The sequence below is a fragment of the Dipodomys merriami genome, unplaced genomic scaffold (genome assembly GCF_024711535.1).
Source record: "Dipodomys merriami isolate MVZ:Mamm:240054 unplaced genomic scaffold, mDipMer1.0.p SCAF_15, whole genome shotgun sequence".
Taxonomy (NCBI): Eukaryota; Metazoa; Chordata; class Mammalia; order Rodentia; family Heteromyidae; genus Dipodomys; species Dipodomys merriami.
Window position 1 is genome coordinate 23151742 of NW_027202826.1, and position 21366 is coordinate 23173107.

General features: G+C 47.8%; 1 protein-coding gene across 1 annotated transcript in view; it reads left to right on the forward strand.

Annotated features, from left to right (window-relative positions):
• The window catches only part of Hadh (hydroxyacyl-CoA dehydrogenase), a 35781-nt gene extending 15494 nt beyond the window's left edge, over positions 1-20287 (forward strand). Inside the window, exons 2-8 of the mRNA XM_070022417.1 lie at positions 2841-2969; positions 5317-5474; positions 8286-8412; positions 11212-11301; positions 14059-14131; positions 18184-18300; positions 19446-20287. Of these exons, the coding sequence (XP_069878518.1) occupies positions 2841-2969; positions 5317-5474; positions 8286-8412; positions 11212-11301; positions 14059-14131; positions 18184-18300; positions 19446-19564 (813 nt within the window). The 3' untranslated portion in view covers positions 19565-20287. The remainder of the gene's footprint in view (positions 1-2840; positions 2970-5316; positions 5475-8285; positions 8413-11211; positions 11302-14058; positions 14132-18183; positions 18301-19445) is intronic.
• Positions 20288-21366: the final 1079 nt, after the last annotated feature.

Below are 21366 nucleotides of genomic sequence, written 5' to 3' on the forward strand. Positions count from 1 at the left end.
CTGGCTATTCAGGAGGCTGAGATCTTAGGATTGTGGTGCAAAGCTAGCCTACTCAAGAAAGTCTGCAAGACTCTCATCTCCAATTAGCCACCAAAAAAGCCAAAAATGGCACTGTGGCTCAAGTGGTAGAGTGCTAGCCTTGAGCAGAAAAGCTCAGGGACAACACCCAGGTCCTGAATTCAAGTCCCAAGACCAGCCCCAAAATAATAATAATAAATTTTAGAAAATAGCTTTCTAGAAATACTACCTCCTCTTCACCCTCCATTTGTGCTGCAGCCCACTTTCTTAAGGTTGGCTCTCCTTCAGACACAGTGGGTTGGCTTGTAGGCAGATAGGAGACCAGAAATCTGTTTGGCTTGCTTACACAGTGACCTAAAACAGAAGTGAGTGAGGACCAAGGGCAGATCTCTTGTATGCATTGCCTCAGAGACTTCCAGCAGAGGAGCCAAGCCGAGAGCAGGAAGTCCTCATAGCACCCCTGCCCCGAGGGTGGCAGACCCCATCATGCAACCCTCAGTCCTGCCTGCTGGCTCCTGGAATTTCAGATTGATTCTCTTACTTTCTGGGTCAGTTTAGTGTCTCTCCTCCAGTTGTATTCTGATGGAATTTACCTGTCGCAAGGCAAAGGCAGCAAGGGGAGAGGCCGGCAGTGAAGTGCAGGTGGGCAGGACATCAGGCTGTCTGTCACACAGGACTTGCTCAGGTCCCCACCTGAGCAAGTTGCAACCGCACATGTGAAACGGTGGCTCAGCGTCCAGGGTTTTTACTGAGGATGGTAGTGGACCACAATTCCACACTCTCAGCACAGCAAGCATTCAGCAGGGAGCTACATTTGTATGGAATATTTAGGCCCTAGCAAACTATATGAATTGTACTGCTCCAGGAAGGGTAAGAAACTCTGTGGAATCTCAAAGTCGAAAGGTGAGAATCATGGCCACCCTTGCAGGGCAGGCCTCCTAGGGGTAGCTGACTTGAGCCTGCCATGTTGTCTTTTCTAAAGTTTTCAGATCCATTACTCTGAATTTCCTGAATTGCTGGATCACATTTGTCTTGGCTCTCGGGGCCTCTGTCTGTTGCCACTGGATTGACAGGTGTTTTGCTTGGGCACGTTGCTCTTCTGGGCGGCACCCGCCTGCAGCAAGGCAAGTTATCTGTCCTTTTATCAAGATGACTCCTCCCACGCTGCCCTTGTTGCGCTGCTCCCGTCAGTCCTTGAGGCCTGGCAGCTTTTCCTTTCCCTGGTTCCCAGACAGCTGTCAGCTTTGGGAGGCTGGTGCCACCCACCGGCCTACAGGCGCAGACTCGTGCCCATCAAATGGGAGAAGCCAGGTGCAGTGGTCACTAACTGGCGCCTTAAGCTTGTCTTAGCATTTTCAGAGGTGTCTCTTGGAAATCTTGCTTTGGGATGTAAACATCTTTGCGTTTGCAGTTTGGTCTTTTGTTTCTGTTTTCTGTTCCTTGTGATTTTCTGCATTTAGTTTTAGTCACCTGTCACAGTGACAGTGACTTGGGACTAGTACTTACTTCCATCTCCTATCTGTAGACACGCCACTCCAGCCAACCTACCCTTTTCCATGTGGCCTCTGCCGAGAGGCTGCAGCCCAGTGGATCTGCAGAGGTCTTCTGGATCCTTGGGGGCCGCTCAGGGGCACTGGCCTCTCCCATCAGGTTTGCAGTAGGTCATGGGTGCCTTTTGCTTTGGCTTGAACTGGTTCACTTACAGTTTGTAAATTGACCTGCTGGCCTGTTTGTAGCCACATTCTTGCCAAAGCTTTTATTAACTGTGGTGAAACAGTGAAACTTGTCACTGACTGTGGCTAAACCAAGATGATTGTAAGTGAATTTGGGCAACTTCAGTAAACAACCCTATGCTTTGGCACAGGAGGAAAGGGAATTCATTGCCTGGCCTACTTGGTTGGTGGCTGAAGTCTTGACTTTCCTTGGAGACAAGTTGAGAATTTGTTGGTTTTATTTTTTTGGCCATCTTTATTAGAATTTAAAATCTCTCCTGCTTTTGATTGAAGAGTGCAGAAAAGACAGGCTGAGGGGTGCTCTTCAGGGGTGCGCTGCAGGGATGAGCTGCGGGGGCTCTGCTCTGAGGAGTGAGGTGGCAAGGCGGTCTAGACTCGCTGTGCAGAGGGCTCTAGCTGGCAAGATGTTTCTTCTTATGCGCGTGCGCTATATTTGCTTTTGTTTTTGTTTCGGGGCTTGCACTCAGCGTCTGGGAGCTGGCCCTTCACCTTTTCACTCTAGGTTGGCAGTTTACTACTTGAACCACAACTCCACTTCTCACTGTGTGTGTGTGTGTGTGTGTGTGTGTGTGTGTGTGTGTGTGTGTGTGTGTGTTGTGTTGTGTGTGTGGGGGGGGGGTTAATTGGAGATAGGAGCTTCACAGACTTTCTTGCTTGGGCTGACTTTGACCTGTGATCCTCAGATGTCAGCCTACTGAGTAGCAAGGACTATAGGTCTGAGTTACCTGCTCCCAGCTCACAGGCTGTTTTGAATAAAATGGTGATAGAATTTATGTGGAATGTAAATTTTTTTTCTTTTATGCTTTCAATATTTTTTTTTGTCAGTCATAGGACTTGTACTCTGGGCCTGGGCGCTGCCCCTGCGCTCTTCAGCTCAAGGCAAGCTCTCCACCACTTGAGCCACAGTGGCACTTCCCATTTTCTGGTGGTTAATTGGACATAAGAGTCTCACAGACTTTGCTACCCGGGCTGGTTTTGAACTGGATCCTCAGATCTCAGCCTCCTGAGTAGCTAGGATTACAGGCATGAGCCACCAGTGCCCAGCAAAAAAAAAAATTTTTTTTAACCTTTTTTTTTTTTTGGCTTTAGGTTGCAGCAGCAACTGGCCACACAGTTGTGTTGGTGGACCAAACAGAGGACATCCTGGAAAAATCCAAAAAGGGAATCGAGAACAGCCTGAGGAAGGTGGCAAAGAAGAAGTTTGCAGAAAACCCTAAGGTAATTTATTATTGATGCCCCTAAGATCAGTTTCTGACCGCTTCACATTTTTTTAACAGTTTTTAGTTTTAGCTTACTCTGTGTGTGCACACGTTTGTGTGTGTGTGTGTGTGTGTGTGTGTGTGTGTGTGAGATCTATGTCAGTATAAAACTCGCTTTCTCATGATTTTAAACCAAAATAATATGTCACTAAATGTTTGGGGAGTTGATTAGGAAACAGAAGGAGGGTTAGGTTGAAGGTTGAAGAGAAAGTCTCTGCAGGCCGTGATCTCATTCTAGAAGAACACTGAGAATTTAGGACTGAAGACCATTGCTTTGACCAAAAGAAGAAGAGAAGAAGAAAGAAGATACTTTTTGTACTTGCAAGGTAAAAACAGAATAACATAATAAAGATTGTGTTTCTATCGAAACTTCTAACTGTGTAGGATAAACTGGAGAAGAAGCATAGGCCAAGTCCTCGGCTGGAAGACCATGTAGTGAGCAGGAACCCTGGCTTGCTGGCTCTCATAGGAGCCTGCTGTTTCCAGCAAACTTTCATTGGCAGATCACATTTAATTAGAAATACTGTACATGTTACCCAATTAAAGTTTTACTGCCTTGGTCACCTTACTAATATTTTGTATGATTGACGTCCTTGAGGCTTGAATGGAATATCCCTCCATATGCAAGCAAAAAAGAGTGTATATAGGGCATTTGCTGTTTTTACTTCGTTGTGTGTGGTTGCTTTCATAGATTATTTTAGTATGATAAAACATACAACACGTAGAGTCTGCCATTTGGAGCCTTGTGAATACACACCTCAGTGGTACTAACAGATCTCCACTGTGTTTCTGATCCTGTTGCATGTTTTCAAACATGTCCATGTAGCACTGATTTCCTATACCACACCCCCAGTCCCCTGGGATCTCAGGTCTATCAACTTCCTTATTCTAGGCATTGTGTGTAAGTGTAATCATACATAATTATGCTTTTCTCTCTGGCTGTTTTCATTTAGCGTACTAGAATTCATCCCACTTCTAGTCTGTCACAATTTCATCCCTTTTTATGACTAAATAATACTCTATTGCATGCTTGGTAAGAAATGTATGCATTATCCTGCCCATGTAATTGTAACTCCTCTGTACAGTATGTTCACAAATAAAATTAAATTAAATTTAAAAAAAAATACTCTATTGCATGTTCACTATATATATATATATAGTATTTTGCTTATCCATTAATTGGTTAGTGGAATCGAGTTATTTTTACCTTTTAGCTGTTGTGAACACTAGCATACTGGGTGTCAATTCCAACTTGCTTAGTTGGCATGCTCTATGTATCATGTATCTAGCATGTGTTGACCAATGTTGCGCCCGCTAGCCACAGGTAGCCCTAAGCACTCCAAAAATGACTGCCGAGGACAGAGATGAGCTCGAAGTGCAAATGACATACTAGATTTTAATAGGGGAAAAGCATATAAAATGTTACGGCCTTTTTTTAATATTGATTACATGTTGAAGTGCTTGTATCTTAGGTTGAGTTGAATAAAATTAATTTTATCTGTTAGTTTCTTTACCTTTCAACATGACTGATAAAAAATTTAAAATCACCCGTTTTCTCACATTTCTATGAACCTCTCTGATGTAGCTGTTTATTTATACCATATATACCATGCTGATTGGGGGTACTTTTTACTGATTTGACTATTATAGTTCCTTGTGAACAAATTCCACCTTGAAGTGGAATGGCAGCCTCTAAAGGCATTCACCCTGAGTCTGCCCCAGCCAAGGTGTGTTTGTGGAAATGGGGTCCCAAGAGAAGTACGAAAGGACAGGCTACAGGCTCTTTGAGAACAGAGGCTGTGTCCGTCTCATTTTTGAGACATTGGTTGCTGGCACATAATTAAGTTATAGTTATTTGATGAATGACCACTGAGGTCAGCTTTCTTCTTCTGCCTTCTCTTAGAGGCAAATGGTAGTGAGTACCACTTCTTGCCAAAAAGTGCTGAGCCACACTTTTGTCCTTGGGCCAGCGATTGATGGTTTCACAGATGCTCTAGAACAGGTAGAGTGGGCCGGGCAGGTGCCCTGAACAGTTTAGCCAGTGAAGCAGAGCTGCATCGGGACTGAAAGATCACCGCCCACTGTACGGGCAGCTTGGTGGTTGTTAGCCAGTCAGACTCTTGTCCTCGTACCTGGAGCACAGAGATGCTGTGGTCCCTGAGCAGAAATATAGGCAGCTTGTGCTCCCAGACTTCCTGATGTTTGAGCATGGTAGTCTGTCCAGCCAGCCATCCTTCTGCCCTGGCAGCAAGTACACCACTGCCCCGCAAGCCCACTGATGGCCGTTGTCCTGTCCTCTGCATTAGGCCAGCGATGAGTTTGTGGAGAAGACCATGAGCAGCATATCCATCAGCACAGACGCTGCATCTGTGGTCCACAGCACGGACCTGGTGGTGGAAGCCATTGTGGAGAATCTGAAAGTGAAGCAGGAGCTCTTCCAGAGGCTGGACAAGTTCGCTGCTGAGTACGTGCTCCTGAGTGACCCGTAGTTCTCCGAGACCTCCCTCTCTGGCCTTGAGCTTTCCTCCTTGCAGGTTGCTTCCCCTACCCCCACCCCCCCACTCTGTCCTGTGCTTCACCACGTCCCGTCCCCTTCCCTCCCCTCTCAGTTATTTCCAGCTGGGCAGTACTGTTTCCCTCCTTCCTGTCCTCCCACTCCCAGTCTGCTTCCCATGGCTCCAGCTGTGTTCCTCCGCCCCTTCTGCAGACTCAGGGGAGTTGCTCAGGGCTCAGTGCAGGCCCTCCATACCTGCTCATGTCCTTCCATCTCTGTGGGAATGTCAGGGCCCTTTGTGTTTTCTTCCATTTGGATGGAAGGGGCAGAATGGGTGTAAGTAAAATGTCCTGTGCGTGCAGACTTCTCCGGGACTCTGCTGCTTTCAGCTTTGTCTGGGTTTAGTTGAAACTCTCTTGGGAGCATTAAAACAACCTTGAGTCCTCACGGAGCCTCCTGGCAGGGTGGCAGAGAGCCAGGTACACCTAAGTGAGCAGTGGCGTGTCAGGCTCGGGACCAAGCTCATGTTCATGTGACTTGTTCACCTTGGTACCTTCCCCTGGGCTCAATGCTTGGCTTTGGCAGTCATGACACGGCAGGTTTGACCAGTACTGTGTGTAGAGCCTATTTGGCTTTACTTCTTGCTTAGACTTGTCAAGCAGAGTGAGGTTATAGAAGAAAGAAATTCCCTCCGAGCCACCAGCATGCAGTGACCAACGACCAACACCCACATCAGCCTGCCGGAGCTTTGTAGCCTTGTCCCCTGCATGTCACTCTGCAGGTCAGAGGGCTCTTAAGGGCTGAAGCATCATCTGACAAAGACAGAGGATAGTGTTGGTCCTGAGGTAGTCTCCCAAGTGAGCATGGAGCCCTGCAAGATCATCCAACACCGGTGGGGAAGGGAGCCTATCCATGCCTGCCAAGCAGCTTGGACTTGATGGCAAGGTACTCTTTCCTAGAGGCAGAGAAAGGCCTGCTGTCCTCTGTGTGAGTGAAGGATAGCAGGATGTAGAGGGCAGTCAGCAGCCAGGGCCTCCAGCCCTGCCTCTTCCCTCTGGACTTGGGAAGGTCTTCAGCTTTCCATGCATGCTGCAGTCAGGCTTGAGGCAGATCATTTCCAAGAGCCTCCCTGTTCTAGCTGTGCAGCAGGGGCATTGGGACGCATTGCACAGAGTCGTTCAGGAATGAATGTAATTCACCTAGTGTTACTGTGTGTCAGAAACAACCCTAGGCTCTGTAAAGTACAAATGACATTGTGGGGGGCCCAGGAGACAGAAGAGCACAGCCCCTCGCAGGTCTGCCAAAGGTACCCCTGGGCTTCAGCCACCTTCTCTGCCCTGTTTCATGTTGGACCATCCTGGGGTTTGAGCTCCACAGAGCCCAGGGAGAGGCAGGGCAGAGATGGAGAGGCACAGGGCTGTGGTCATGTCGTCCTGTTCCCAGTTGTGCAGCCTGTGGCCCTCTGCTACCACATCCCGAGCATCAGAGCACTCTGTGAAGTGGCCTCTGTTTTCCTTGAGGGGGGCGAGGGGCCCTTATGGACTCAGGTCACCATGCAGAAGCTCTTCCTTCTGGAATCTGAAAAATAAGCCACTTTAATTTTTGGGAGGGGGGGTGGGGGAAGACTCTTGGCCTGGTGGAGAAAGGCAGGCGTGCTCACCGTGACGGAAGGCACCCCTGGGCTGAAGATGCAGAGACCTTCATCCTTCAGCTGCCCACCGCACTGCTGCTTTCTTTTTTCTTTAACCAGTGTCTTATTATAGCGCTCTCAATGCTGTGTTCCTGCCTCACTCAGCCTTCTGAGTGCTGGGATTATAGGCGTTTGCCACCATATCTGACCCGGGCTCTTCTCTCTTCTTACCTGTCCAAAATTTCTGTTTTCTTCCTCCCCTTCTCCCCTCCCACCGGCCTTCATTTTTATTCTCACTGTGGTATCACCATTGGGGTAAGCAGGAGCCCCTGAGACTGGTCAGTCAGGGACCACTGCTGTCTGCACTGTGACCTGTCACTAACTAGTAATTGGTATTGGGGTGGTTTATGTACCTCTAGCCACAAGGTGGCGCTGTAGGAAAACCTAGAAGTCCTGCCTGTGCGCTTAAAAGATCTGCCTGTCTTCACCGCGGCATCTTACTTTACTGAGGCCTGAAGATTTCAGATTTGGTTTAAGTTCCATATGGGTTTCCTTATTAGTAAGCTAATGTTTTCTACACACAAAAAAGATGGTAGTGCTTTTTCAGGAGACTGTGAGCAGAATAACTTGAGTGTGTATCATGTATTATTCATAGATACTGCTTTCCCCAAATCTGTCTCTGTGATCTGACATTCCTTTGGCCCATGTTTCAAGTATTCTTTTTACATTTGAATTCCCATCTAATGGAAAAATAATTCTTTATTTGAAGGGGAAAGCTTGCCTCTCTTCATAAGTCTGATCACTTAGAATTTTTCTTTGTGATTGAGGGTAGTTAACCTGCACGCTCAATTAACAGCCTCCATTTCCCCCCACATATCGTGAAAATTTCCTAAGGGAAAATTACCTACGGAAATGGCCCTGAAAATTAAGAAAAGATGGGCAAAGGTTATGCTTCTGGACCAGGAAACTAAATTCCCATTTTCCAAATGTAAATAAAACTGTACTCACTTGACTTTTAGTCTCTCCCGTGAAGATAGCCCAGATAGGTTGGGAATGCAGACAGGCAGCAGTCACCTTGAGCACCACTGGAGCCTGCAGGGTTCTCTGCCCAGATGAGACTCACGTGGTTCCCGCCATCTCTCTCTCTGCAGACACACCATCTTTGCCAGCAACACTTCTTCTTTGCAGATCACAAGCATAGCCAATGCCACCACCAGACAGGATCGATTCGCCGGCCTGCACTTCTTCAACCCAGTGCCCCTGATGAAGCTCGTGGAGGTCAGTGCGCTCCCTGTCTGCTTGCCCTCCGGCTCCTGCAGTCCTGCTTGCTGATCGCACCGGCCCTGCCACTAGGTGCCACATCACATATATGTTCACGTCCCTGTGTTGATGTTTCTCTTGCCATAATCTCTCCTCCTCAGGCAGAAGCAGCACTTGATATCTGTTACTGATCAGAGCTGATGGACAGTGATGGTCAGCTGAGGCTGTTGGCTTGAGGAGACCACAGAGGGGAAAGAGGAACCTATGCATGCTCATTGTTAGCCTGTCCGGGTCAGCTTGCTTCATGGAGTAGACAGGTTTTTGTTTTGTTTTTTTAAGCCCTTCTGCACCATCCAGTCTGAGACCTCTGAGTTGAGTTCTGGCCCCAGAGAGCAGTGCTCTAGTATTCCCAGGTGAGGTATATCTTTGTGTTGGGATGAGAGCTACTGAAGCGTCTTCCAACAGCTTTGAACCTCCTGACCACAAAACTCCCGACCACAAAGCTGAGAGGCGGAGGGAAGGGCCAGACAGGGCTGGCCAGCTTGCCGTTTGGGCTGTTTCCACTTGTTTGCTTCGGGATCAGGGTAGATAATTTGGGAGGGTAGATCATTTGCCCCTGAAATGTAGTGACTTGCCCTTTGTAGGGGTTAATTACAGGGTCTGCGGAGCTGCTGCTGTTAAAGCAGCATTTCTTCACAGCTTGAGGAGTCATTGCCCTGCGAAATGGCGGGGGAAGCTGTTGTGTAGATCCAGGCAGACCTCAACTGGCTGGGCCCGCAGGCTTGGCCACTGCTCCCTCTCCAGCCCTGTCCCTCCTTTATCCCCCGCACTGGCACACGACAGCATAAGTTGTAACAACACCACTTCCCTGTACCTCGAGTGGCAACTCTGACCTTCCCGCAGCTGTCCACCGCCATTGTCTTCCAGTTACCCATCTGTAAGGCTGCTTTTAAAGATCTGAAGCTCTGTAGAAATAAGAAACGGCATTCACATTCAGGAAAGAGTCAAGATGTGGCACAGAATTGTCACATCTCAGAACTCAGGCAGTAATTAACATGTTCAGTGTGTCTTATAGAGATTCTGTAGAGCTCCTTAAAACTAATGTTGTTTTCAACTGCATTTACCAGATTCTGTCTGCCTGTGTCCTTGGAAATGTGATATGTTGGTTCTTAGCAGCAAAAGCTTAGCAAACGCTCTCATTTTCTAGAAAATATTCTGTGGAAATGTGCTACTTTACTCCATTTTGACTCCATCAGTTCTTACGTGTGTTAAGATAGTGCATACAACAGTGCGTGAGCTAGACAGCCCAGGTCTCCTCACCCACTCGGGACCCGGCCTGTGGAGCTATGAGCGGACTCCTAAGAGCTCATTGCTCTTTGTCGAATGGTTGTGGACAGGAGTCCCTCCTGTTCATGAAAGCAGCAGTCTTGTCCCTGACGCCTTCTAACCAACAGCTTATTTAGGACTCTGCCATAACAGCCCTTGTCGTGGCTCAGTGGGAGGTGGATGGGACTTTTCAGTCTCCTTTGGAGCTGCTCCCTGGAGGCTGTCCTCCTTGGAGGCCATGAGCCCTGTAGAGCAACTCATTTATTTGCTTCTCTGTAGTAGAGCATGTCATGGCACCCCACTGTGTCACTCAATGCAAGAGAGAGGGAGTGCCCTTATGCCCCCTTTTTTGAGGGGGGGCAGTCATGGGACTTGAACTTAGGGCCTGGGCTCTGTCCCTGAGCTCTGAGTAACTGCGCCACTTCTGGTTTTCTGGTAGTTACTTGGAGATGAAGAGTCTCACGGACTTGTCTACCCAGGCTCCCTTTGAGCCTTGATCCTCAGATCTCAGCCTCCCAGTGTCTTCCCCTGCCAGGGATCACACTGCCGGTGTCATACAAGAGAGGGACAACACTACCTTGGGTCACATAGAGTCTGAGGGAGAAGCCACGCCTGCTTGCTTTGATGCTGGCATTTGAATTCTGTGATTTGGGTTTCACGTACCGTGATTCCCGTTTATTCAACTCCTAACTCCCATCAGTTGGCCTCGTGCTGCCTCCCCCAGCTTCCAGCAGGCCTGCACGTGTGCCCTGGCCTGACTTGAGAGTGTTGCTGTGAACTAAAGCCTGCCTGCCTGGGAGGACTTGGGTTTTGAAGCACAGGGAATGGGCCCTGGGGCACCGGGTGAGAATGGGTGTGTGAATGGAAGGATGCCCCAAGAGCCCCCTAGGCCTGTGCTTTGGGCAGGTGACCCCTTTGCCTGAGCCTCTTCACCTACAGTAGAGCGCTTTAAGGGCAGGCAGCGTGCTCTCCTGTGCCATGCTGTCCACTGCACTGACAGGATGTGCAGTCATACGTCAAACAGGAAGAAGAGCCAGCATTTTCTGAGCACTCAAGACCTTACTGGCTGTGCTTACTGTTTCACCCCAAGTCTCTTTTCTTCTTGCCCCAGCTCCTGGGGATAGATAGAATGATTTCAGTGTCACCTGAGTTTCGAGAAACATACCCTGGACTATTAAGTGGTATGACTTGGATTTGAACACAAGACTGTTACAGGGATTCCTGTAAATGTCCTGCATTCACTCCTCCTCGCCCACCCATGCAAACACATACTTGTACCTGAAGCCTTAACTTTGTACATTCTATAGTACTCCATTGCCTTTAATGGACATTCGGGTAAACATGTTGTTCTGGTTTGAGATCCCTACTTTGGTGCTAAAACTGCAATCATTTTTTGCCACCTGTATGGACCTTAAGATCAGTGTTTCTATCAGCATTCTATTGTAGTTGCTTACTGACTCTATATCACCATTCTCTGCATTGCATTTCCAGGTTATTAAAACCCCGATGACCAGCCAGAAGACATTTGAATCTCTGATGGACTTCAGCAAAACCTTGGGAAAGCATCCTGTTTCTTGCAAGGTAGAGTATGGTAATGTGCTTGTCCCTTTTCAGTGACTATAGCAAAATACCTGAGGCAGACTAGCTTTACAAAGAAAGGGATTTCTTGAGCTCCCAGATCTAGAGACTCATAGGCAGGACGCCAGCCTCGGCTCAGTTCTCATGTAGCCCTCATGGCCAGTGGAGGCACCATCCAGAACACATGCAGGAGGAAGGATCTCATTTCCACACAGGAAGCCAGAGAGAGGCTCAGTCAAGCTCTTGAAGAACTCCCTCTAGAAATCCAGTTTCCCTTCCATAGGCAGTGTTTCCAGTGACCTAAGGACTTCCCCACCACCCCATCTCTTAAGGGTTTCATGCTACATGCCAAGAGACCAGGCTCCCAACACAGAACCTCTAGAGGGACAAACATCCAAAATATAGATAGCATGGGAAGAGGTGATTTTCCCCTGGAACCAGTAGGATATTTATAACAGGATGATGTGAAATACAGGGCACTTTTACTATAACTGTCCAAGTGCTGTAAGAGCAAACTGTGACTCCATTCTGGCATGTGGATCAGGAAACCCAATTGCTAAGCCATGTTCAGGGCATATAAGATGTGATCTACAGACCGAGCCCAGATGGAAGACTCAGGGTTTCTAGGTGGCCACTGACTTTCTCTGTTTTTCTACACTGATTTTGTTGCTTCACCATCTTTAACTCTGTTGGCCCCTGGAAATTGGAGCCATGTGCATCAGGTACAGCCTCGTGGGCACACACATCCCTAACAGAAAACAAAACCTTAGACTTGGCAAGAGCACTGCAGATGGCCAGAAGAGACTGACCTGCCCAAAGTAGCATTAATGAAGTGTGTTCTTATGGATTTTTTTTTTTTGCTAGTCTGGGGGCTTGAACTCAGGGCCTGGGCACTGTCCCTGAGCTTCTCTTGCTAGCATTCTACCACTTGAGCCACAGTGCCACTTCTGCCTTTTTCTGTGTATGTGGTACTGAGGAATCAAATCCAGGGCTTCATGCATGCTAGGCAAGCACTAAGCCACATTCCCAGCCCAAAGAAATGAAATGTTTGATATCCCAGTAGCTAAAGAGAAGACTCGTAGGTACTGGCATCCCCGAGTCTGGAAGTTCATTGTTATTCAGCGAGTCTCATTTTCCACACCCATTTTTCTCACTATTGGGTTGTGTCACTTGAAATCATCTAGATTTAGAGAACATCACATAACTAGCTGTTAGGCTTAGACATCCTCACTTGTGTGTGCTTCGCTGATGAGAGAAAGCAGCGGTTGTGTTATAAAGAACACCACATGGGTCAAATCGAAGGCCCGAGGTAGGAAGGGAAGTATGGGGAAAGCCAGGGGTTCTCAGCAGCATGAGCGTGAGTACTAACCCATGGGGTTGCTGGAGGCCTTGTTCTCCTTTCAGAGGGGCCTCGGCAGCTGCAAGGATAGGGGCTCGGTGGTCTCAGAAAATTGTTATGCTTTGAGATCCTGTGTGTGGTGTCCTGAGGGTTTCTGAGAATTTCTCTGGGTCAGTTATTCAAGCTCTCAATGAGGCTTATTCAGGCATCCACATGAAACAGGGTGGGTAAACTAATCTGCAAAAGGCCAGAGAGTAATAGAATCATGATCCACTAAGAGTGCTCAGTCAACAGCAGACGTGATAATGGTCCCACACTAGAACTGAAAACTTCCTATTACTCAGTAACATTATAGCCATCCTGAAATCGTAGCATAATACACTACATGTTGTGGTGTTGCTGCATAAACAGGCCTACTACCCTGCCAGTTGTCTAAAAACCTTCCGCAATATGATTGCTTACACTCCATAATACTTGATGATGAATGGGTGGCTATGAATTTACCATAATTACCGTAATCTACTTCTCTCTAGTCTTACACATAGGACCTCAGACAGGCCCTATGAGTGAGTTCTATAGAAGATAGTAGCTATTATAATTGAGACAAATTGTTTTGCAGGCTGCTTTCTTGACTTTTTTTCCTTTACATGTGATGTGTTTTCTATTCCCATGTGCCCTAGCTCAGATTCTAAAGTTGAAAGTATATTTTGCCTCAGTTACAAAGACACCTCGTGTCAGTGATACAGTCTTGGTTAAGTTGATAGCGCTCACCCTTATGAAAGGTGTGGGCTTGGTCCCGTGTGCCCAAAGTCAAGAGGTGCCGTTGCTTTCCTGTCTGGCTGCACAGCACATGGCCAGTAGGGTCAGCTGTGACATGGCAGGCCCCAGCAGGAGAAGGGCTCTGGCCGCAGGAAGGTCGGCATGTTTGGTAAGAGAGATGGCACCATTTACTTAGCAATCAGCTGTACATAAATTTCACCACAATTTACCAGCCTGGCTTTCTCCTCAACCCTGTACATCAGTACATAAAAGTCCAACTTCTACACTGGTTATGCTAGGGAGAGAGACGGAGGGAACCCGTGAGAGAGTGCACTATGAGGAGTTCTTCCAGGCCCAGGGGCCGGGGTGTCACATGGTGCAGAACAAGGCCAGCCGGCGCAACCTGTCCTTGGTCCTGGTGCCTCTCCCAAGTCAGCACCGTGCACTGGGACACGAGAGGATGCTAAGTAGCCCGGGAAAGCACCAAGGAATCCTGCGGAAGTGTTTCTTAAGATGCAGTGGTACCTTTTCTGAGAGGAGAAAGGGAAAGGATGTCTGGAGATAGAAGGAGAATGGAAATCGGCTATAAGGAGCAGCAGCATCCACGGTAAAAAGGGAATGCTGGGTTTAATAGAAAGTCGCTTTTCTCTCTCCTGAAACAGGACACACCTGGGTTTATTGTGAACCGCCTCCTGGTGCCGTATCTCCTGGAAGCGGTCAGGCTGCATGAGCGAGGTATGTATCCAGGCCAGCCTGGGGTCTGGAGCTCTCACGCAGTGTGGAGCAAAGGGCCAGGCTCTGCAGCGCAGAAGCAGGCTTTGTCACTGTGTCCCCAGGGCTCAGGCTCCCGGTGTGGCTCTGAGATGCTCTTATCTCCGTCCTAGCCAGAGTAGTTGCCTCGTGGTCCAGATTTATATCCTGGGTTTCTGCTTTTGGTTAGAAGTCTACAACTTGAAGGAAATAATCATGTAAAAATCACTAGATTAGGGGATGTTTAATTTAAGGTTCTAAAATGTGTGACCTTATGGCGGGTGACAAGGGACAAGGCTGATATGGATAAAGATTTCTAGCAGCTGAGAGAGATGTCATGATGTACTTTTTATTTGTTTTGTGAACTGGAGCTTGAGCTCAGGATCTTGCACTTTACCTAGCTTTTTTTGCTCAACTGCTGATGTTCTACCACTTGACCCACGCCTCCAGTTCTAGTGTGATGCACTTTTTTTATGCCTCAGGAAAGGTCTAACACTTTTTCCTCAGGATTTGATTGACAAAGAGTGACATTTGATTGACAAGAGTGACTTATGTTACAGAAACATAAGTCTTGGGACATGGTCCAGGGTTCTAATTGATGTTCATCCTCCAGACTCTTCTCTGCCCGGGTTTGGGAAAGATAGCTCTTATGTCTGCTTCAAAGGCAAACATGCCATAATTGGACTGAATAAAAAGCAAGTGTAATCATTGTTTTCAGGGACTTCATTCACAAATACTCTCTCCAAGCATGTCATTTCTGAAACAGAACCTTTCCACCTGCTCTTCCTGGGAGATGAAAGCACATTTGCTTCCTCCAGGTCTGCTTTAAATATTAAACTTTTGTCTATGGCTTATGCAATTGCCTCACTTTTGCTCCAAGATCAAACCAACACTTCTGTTTATCTATCAACAAATATACCTAATTGCACCTCAAAGCACTCAGCAGTTTTACCTGCCTTAAAAGACAGTCTTTTTCTTTCTCTCTCTTTTTCTTTTTTTTTTTTTTTTTTTTTAATAGAACGTGTAATGGTTTAGGTTGTAGCATCTCTTCACGGTGTTTTTCTTCGTGGAAACATACTGTCCTTTTGATACATTCTCCCATGCACTGAGCCTCTGGTGCTCAGATGAAAGTCATTTTCTTCTGAGCAGGTGGAAGCCCTCCACCTCTCCCCATCACCAGCTCCCTATGGGGTGCAGCAAGAGGGGCAGGATCTGATCCCCACAAAACATGCTTATCATACCGTTGGCGCTGCCCTGGCAGTGTGTCACTGATGGTTCCTTGGCCTCTTTCTCCTGGCCTTCTGGGGCCTGAGTCAGAGCATCTGTCCTCAAATTGCACAATGTTATGTCTAGGTGGGGGCAGATCCCCAGCCCTTCATGCTCTGGAGTATGCCAGACTCCTTCATGTACAACACGGCCTCTTAGCTGTGACCTTCTGTTAGCCAGCACAGAGGCATGCTTAGACCCATACCACACCCCATCAACCTCCTCGGCTCTGTGCCTGCGACTCCGCAGTTCCACGTTGACACCTGAAGCCCCTTGGATGCTCCCTCTCTTGCCTGCCATATCTGTCACCTTGGATTCCCCCATCATACCTGTTCCCTTTATATTCCCCCCCACACACACTCTACCACTGTGCTGTCACACGCACACTACCTGCAAACACATACCACCTGCACACACACACATACATCATCTGCACATGCACACACCACCTGCACACACATACCACCTTCACATGCACACCACCTGCACATGCACACCACCTGCACACGCACACACCACCTGTACATGCACACACCATCTGCACACGCCACACCACCTGCACACATACCTTGCTGGGGATGGGGGCAGTCCATCCACACAGAGAAGCCCTACAGATGCAGAGACTTCCTTCTTCCTTCCCCACCTCCCCTGGGAAAACTTTGTGTCCACTCTGGGAAACACCTGGGGCACAGGGTGGCACACGCCCTGGGGGAGGCTTCTTGAAGGATACGAGGCCAGCTGCTTTGTCAGGGCCGCCCACAGCTGCACAACTTCCAAGGCCCCACAAGGCCCCACCTCCACACTTGCCTGCTGCCCATGGCTCTGCTGTGGCCACGGCCATCCTTACCGCTGCTGACTGACTACGACTCATGGTGCCCGCCTTGGGCTTTATGGTCTCCTCCTCGCTCGCAGCTGTCTTCATGGCTCAGCTGTCCCTTTGGCACTTGCCCAGATATGTGTCTGTCTCTTCTGTACTCTTTTCAGGGGCAGCGTCCCAAGGCCTTCATGCCCCCAAAGTGCTTGCTCAGCTCAGGCATTTGGCAATTCCTCCCTCCTGGTTTTCCTTGGTGCCAAGAGTCTCTTGTTAATGCCAAGAATGGTTGGCAGGTGGTGCTGCTGAGCTGAAGAAAGACAGATGTTAGGTCCCTAGTGTCTCTCCCCAGCCACACGTTTGAGAGTCACCCAAGTCGTTCTTTTCTTTGTTGTCTGGTTGGAGTTCAGGGACTCTGAGCCAGGGGCAGGGAGAGGAGTAGCCCATGGCCTGCTAAGGTTGACAGAGAGCCAGGTGAGCATGCGCAGCTTGATGGAGGGCGGGGCAGTCCTCAGGCAATTACTTTACAGAGGTTTAGGGATGGGTTATCAGTTAAAATAAAATACCACACTTCACTCTCATTTGGCCCACCAGTGTGTCTGTCTGTGTATCTGCGTGTCTGTATCTGTGCACTTTGTGCAATTTATTTCTTTTTTCCTTATGCTGTCTTTGCTATCTCTTGCTCAGATAGGAAAAAAAAACATTTTTTTAAGAATGATGCTGACTTTACAGAAGTGTTGAGATTTCTCTACAGTACACACAGTACCTTCCTATTGCTCTTGGAAACAAAGAGTCCCCACGTTTCTGAGTCTCCTTTTAGGGTCCATTGCCCTGTCCTTGAATCCAGATTTGATTGATTAAATGGCTTTGGGTAAGTTAGGCTGTTAGATTTCTGTCCCCACAGAGTGCGTGTGGTACTGAGGGCGACTGCCTGTGTCAGTGGGCCATTGGTAAGGCTTAGGCTTGGCTAATGATTGTGGCGATGGCCAGCGGTGGTGGGAAGCCTGGTCAGGACCAACAACATCTGTTTTATAAGCAGCGGGAAGCGGAGATTCTCATGCGGTAATGGCTGAGCAGAGGAAGAGGCTGAGCTCTGATGTAACAGCAGAATGCTCTACATCCAAAGCCGCAGGAGTGAGGTGTGAGCTACCCAAAGCCTGGGGGTGCAGGGGGGTTACTTGCAACATCCAGAGGCAATTGTGGTACCGTAGAACTCGGGCCTTGAAATCCTGAGCAGAATCTGCTTTTGAGTATGGATCCTAAACATGGAGCCCAGATATTCCATGTGCCTCCTTACTCTCTCTGCACGTGCTTCTGTCCACTCACAGAGGCCTTCCTGGCCCCCTCTCCGCTGGAGTCTTCACCCTTCTAGAACAAGGCCTTAGGGCTGAGGGTGGTTTGGTGAAGCCTGGGGAGCTCTCTGTCTTTGCTCACAGTGCAGGTCAGCTCTGCATGTGCTTTACCACTGCTACTGTGTGGTTTTGCATTTGTACCTTCTCCTATTATGTCACAATCACTTCAGAGGGCTGTCTTGCTCTGAGTGTCTAATTTGTAGTATATACAAAATTAGAAACTGTGTGTGTGTGTGTGTGTGTGTGTGTGTTTAGTGCCCATTTAGAACACAGAAACTTGTACTACTTAATAGTTTAGTAAATGACTATGGATCTGGGGAATTCGAACCTACCAGGAGTAGCCATTGTTCCCAGGCACAGGGCTTTTTTTTCCCCTCCATGAACCAAACAGCAGGGCTCCACAGTTCACCTCATGGCACAGCTGCTTTGGGAAGCATATGAGCTATTTGGCACATGCCTCTGAGAGGCGATCTTACCCAAGCCAGATACAGACTCTGAATTGCTCTACATGAGCAACTATGTAAAATTCTTAAAACTCTAGGACTGGTGCTGTGGCAGGGAGGATTTGGGGTGTTGGCACTGACTCGCTGCCACCTTTTTCTCCTCAGGGGAAGCATCTAAGGAGGACATTGACACGGCCATGAAGCTGGGAGCTGGGTACCCCATGGGTCCATTTGAGCTTCTTGACTATGTGGGGCTGGATACCACGAAGTTCATTTTGGATGGTAAGAACTGGAATCCTTTATTGTCTTTATTTAAACTGGATTGCAACTATATTCCATAGTTTGAACTATGAATTGTTTGAAACATCATAATAAGGGATCTTTATTTCCATAGTCCTCCCTCATATGTCTCTAGCTATAATAACATACCTGTGGCTGGGTACTTCATAAAGAAAACAGGTTTGTTTGGCTTGTGATTCTGAGGGCTAGAAAGTCTATAAACAGCCTGGTGCCTGAGCAAGGGCTCCCCTGACAGAGAGGTAGAAGCAGCTACATGCAGGAGGTCTGTATGTATGTGTGGAATGGCTCGGCTTTATAACAGCCCACTCTCTCAAGAACTAATGTAGTCAAGCCCCACTTCTTAAAGGTTCTGCCACTTCCACACCATCACAGTGGGAAGGCTGCAGCCCATGGTCCATTGGGGAGCAAAGCATATGGAAACCATAGCACCAGGGTACAGTTCAAGTCGACAGAAGGAAGAATGTAACCTTTATTTATGTTTTCAAGTAATTACAGATTCCCCGAAAGTTGTGAACATAACACATACAGGTTTTCGGTACTCTTCACCCCTTTCTCCACTGCTTACATCTTAGAACCAGTACAGTATCTTAGAACTGTGGCATTTGATCACTTTGGTTTGTTTGTATCATCTCCGTGGAGACCAAGATACTATGACCATTTAAATGTGGCAGTTCCAAAGACTGGAAAAAAGATAATTCTTAAGACTGGAGCAGTGGAGCTGATGTAGTTCATGATTCATGTGTCACACACGAAGTTATGTGGTGCCGAGAACTGGGGTCCTGGTTGAAGATGCAGAAGTACAGTCGGTGGAGTTTAGGTTTTATTTACCTTGTGTTTTGAAAACTAACTATACTACGTCCTTCATGCACCCAGCACCTCCACGGAATTGGGAGCCTCTGTATGATTTGTAGGAAGAAGATGGACATCTAGGACCACAGTGGCGATGGACTGCTAGCAGCACCACTAGGTGGCAGAAAACTGACTTGAGGCCCATGTTGGTTGCACCCAGGGAAACTCCATAGGACACTGCCCCAAACCCACCCCCAGCAGAGTAGGGGGTGCCCCAAGACATCCCCGGACATACCAAGCTCAAAGTAAGCCCAGTTCTTTGTGCCTTCTCTCCTTAGGATGGCATGAAATGGATGCGAAGAACCCCCTGTTTCAGCCCAGCTCGTCCCTGAATAAGCTGGTCGCGGAGAAGAAGCTGGGCAAGAAGACTGGAGAAGGGTATTACAAATACAAGTGACCCCAGCCTCCGTGCTTCTACCAAGACCTCCCAGGGCTGGGGAACTCCCGGGCGCTCAGGCCCGCCCGTCCGCCCGCCCGCAGGGCAGGAGCTCTGCTCAGCCGGCGCCTTGCAGCAGAGGCTGCTCAGTGCGCATCTCAATGTAGTCTGTCTGAAGTAATTGTCTCACTAGTTGCAGTAATAACAGATTTCTCTACTGAGAACTAACTCCCTTTTTCAGTATATTTTCTTTCTGGATTTTCTATAAAGCTGGCTGTACCTTGGTGCCTTGCAACAAACACTTTTCGAATCTTGCCGTTTACTTAGCTCACTGCCTCCCTTTGAGGGGAGAGAGCCTGCTGTGTTGAGGAGTCGTACACATCATCGCGCCTCCCTCGTGCCTCAGGGCAGTGGCCAGCAGTGCCTGAGTCTCGCTTTTCTCAGAACAGTTTGCCACCTGTACCTTTGAGCCTTTCCATACGTTCTGGGTGAGACACAGATGTCGTGTCTTTATTCACTTCATCATGGAGACAGCAGTTGGATGGGTGGGAAAGCATCTGTGCACCTGGTCTGCAGGAAGGTGTCTTCATGGAACTTCAGAGCCACGGGTCTTACTCTTATGTTTCTTCTTCTCTATGGGAAATCAGTGCTGCCGTCTGCCCTAGGAGTTGATTCTACTAAACACAGTCTTTTAATCTGTGAAAATTTGAATGGAAATAAACATGGGTAATTGAAAATTACAAACCGCTTAACTGATTATAAAAGTTAAAGGTTGATCATTTCCACTGAAGCTGTGATTTTACAGGGCACCAGTGACGGGGGAGGAATGGCAGGAGGTTTGTATGTGAAGTCTGCCCACAGCTGGCCCTGGCACATTTCTTACATTAAAGTAGCCAGAAGGGCACACAGAATGAATTTTAAGAAACATCTGTTTCTTCTTTGCCAGCAAAGTGAAATAATGTAACATAAGCCTCTTTTAATCACTGGCTTGAGAAAGCATCTTCCACCGTAGCATTGAGTACACTGGAAACCCTCAGGTCCAGTGGTCTCATTAGCAGGGAGCTAACAAAATGTGCTCAGGGTCACCTGATAGCTTATAGCAGAGCCCAGATCAGAGCTAGATTTTGATGATAATTTTTTTTTTAAGTAAACTTGAAAACCTCTGATCTAAACTTTTAGACAGGACTTTTCCCAAAATGAGCATTCTGGTTTGGTGTTTGGGACTACATTTCTAATGATTGATTTTCTTTTTACATTTTATGATTAAAAAAGGTAGGTGTGTTAATTTTTTTTAGAAGTTTATATTGCAGAGTACACATATTTCTACCATACTCAAACTTGGTTTAGAAAACTTTTAGGCTAGTGTGTGTTTGGGGGGGGTGGTCCTGGGGTTTAAACTCTGGATCTTGAACTTTTGGGCACTCTACTGCTGAGCCAGGTCTCCAGCCAGCTTGTAGGCTATTCCCAAATTGCCCTGTGAGCTGACCGCCTCTGCTCTTGACCTTTCACTTGATACCTGGCCTGGGGGCTTCCTCACTCTGAGCAAAGTGTGTATAGGGCCCAGGGCCCATGACCATTCGAAACAGCTGAGCTCTTTCTTGACCACCAGGAAAAAAATGCGTCAGTGGGACTCTCAGCAGTGGGGTTGGGTGGGAAGGCAGATTCACAGCAGTCTTTCTAGCTGGCATTTTTTAAAATTTATTTTTTATTATTATAAAGGTGATCTATAGAGGGGTTACAGTTCCCTAAGTCAGGTAAAGAGTACATTTCTTTTTGGACAATATCACCCCTTCCCTTGCTGTCCCAGTTCTGGCTGGCATTTA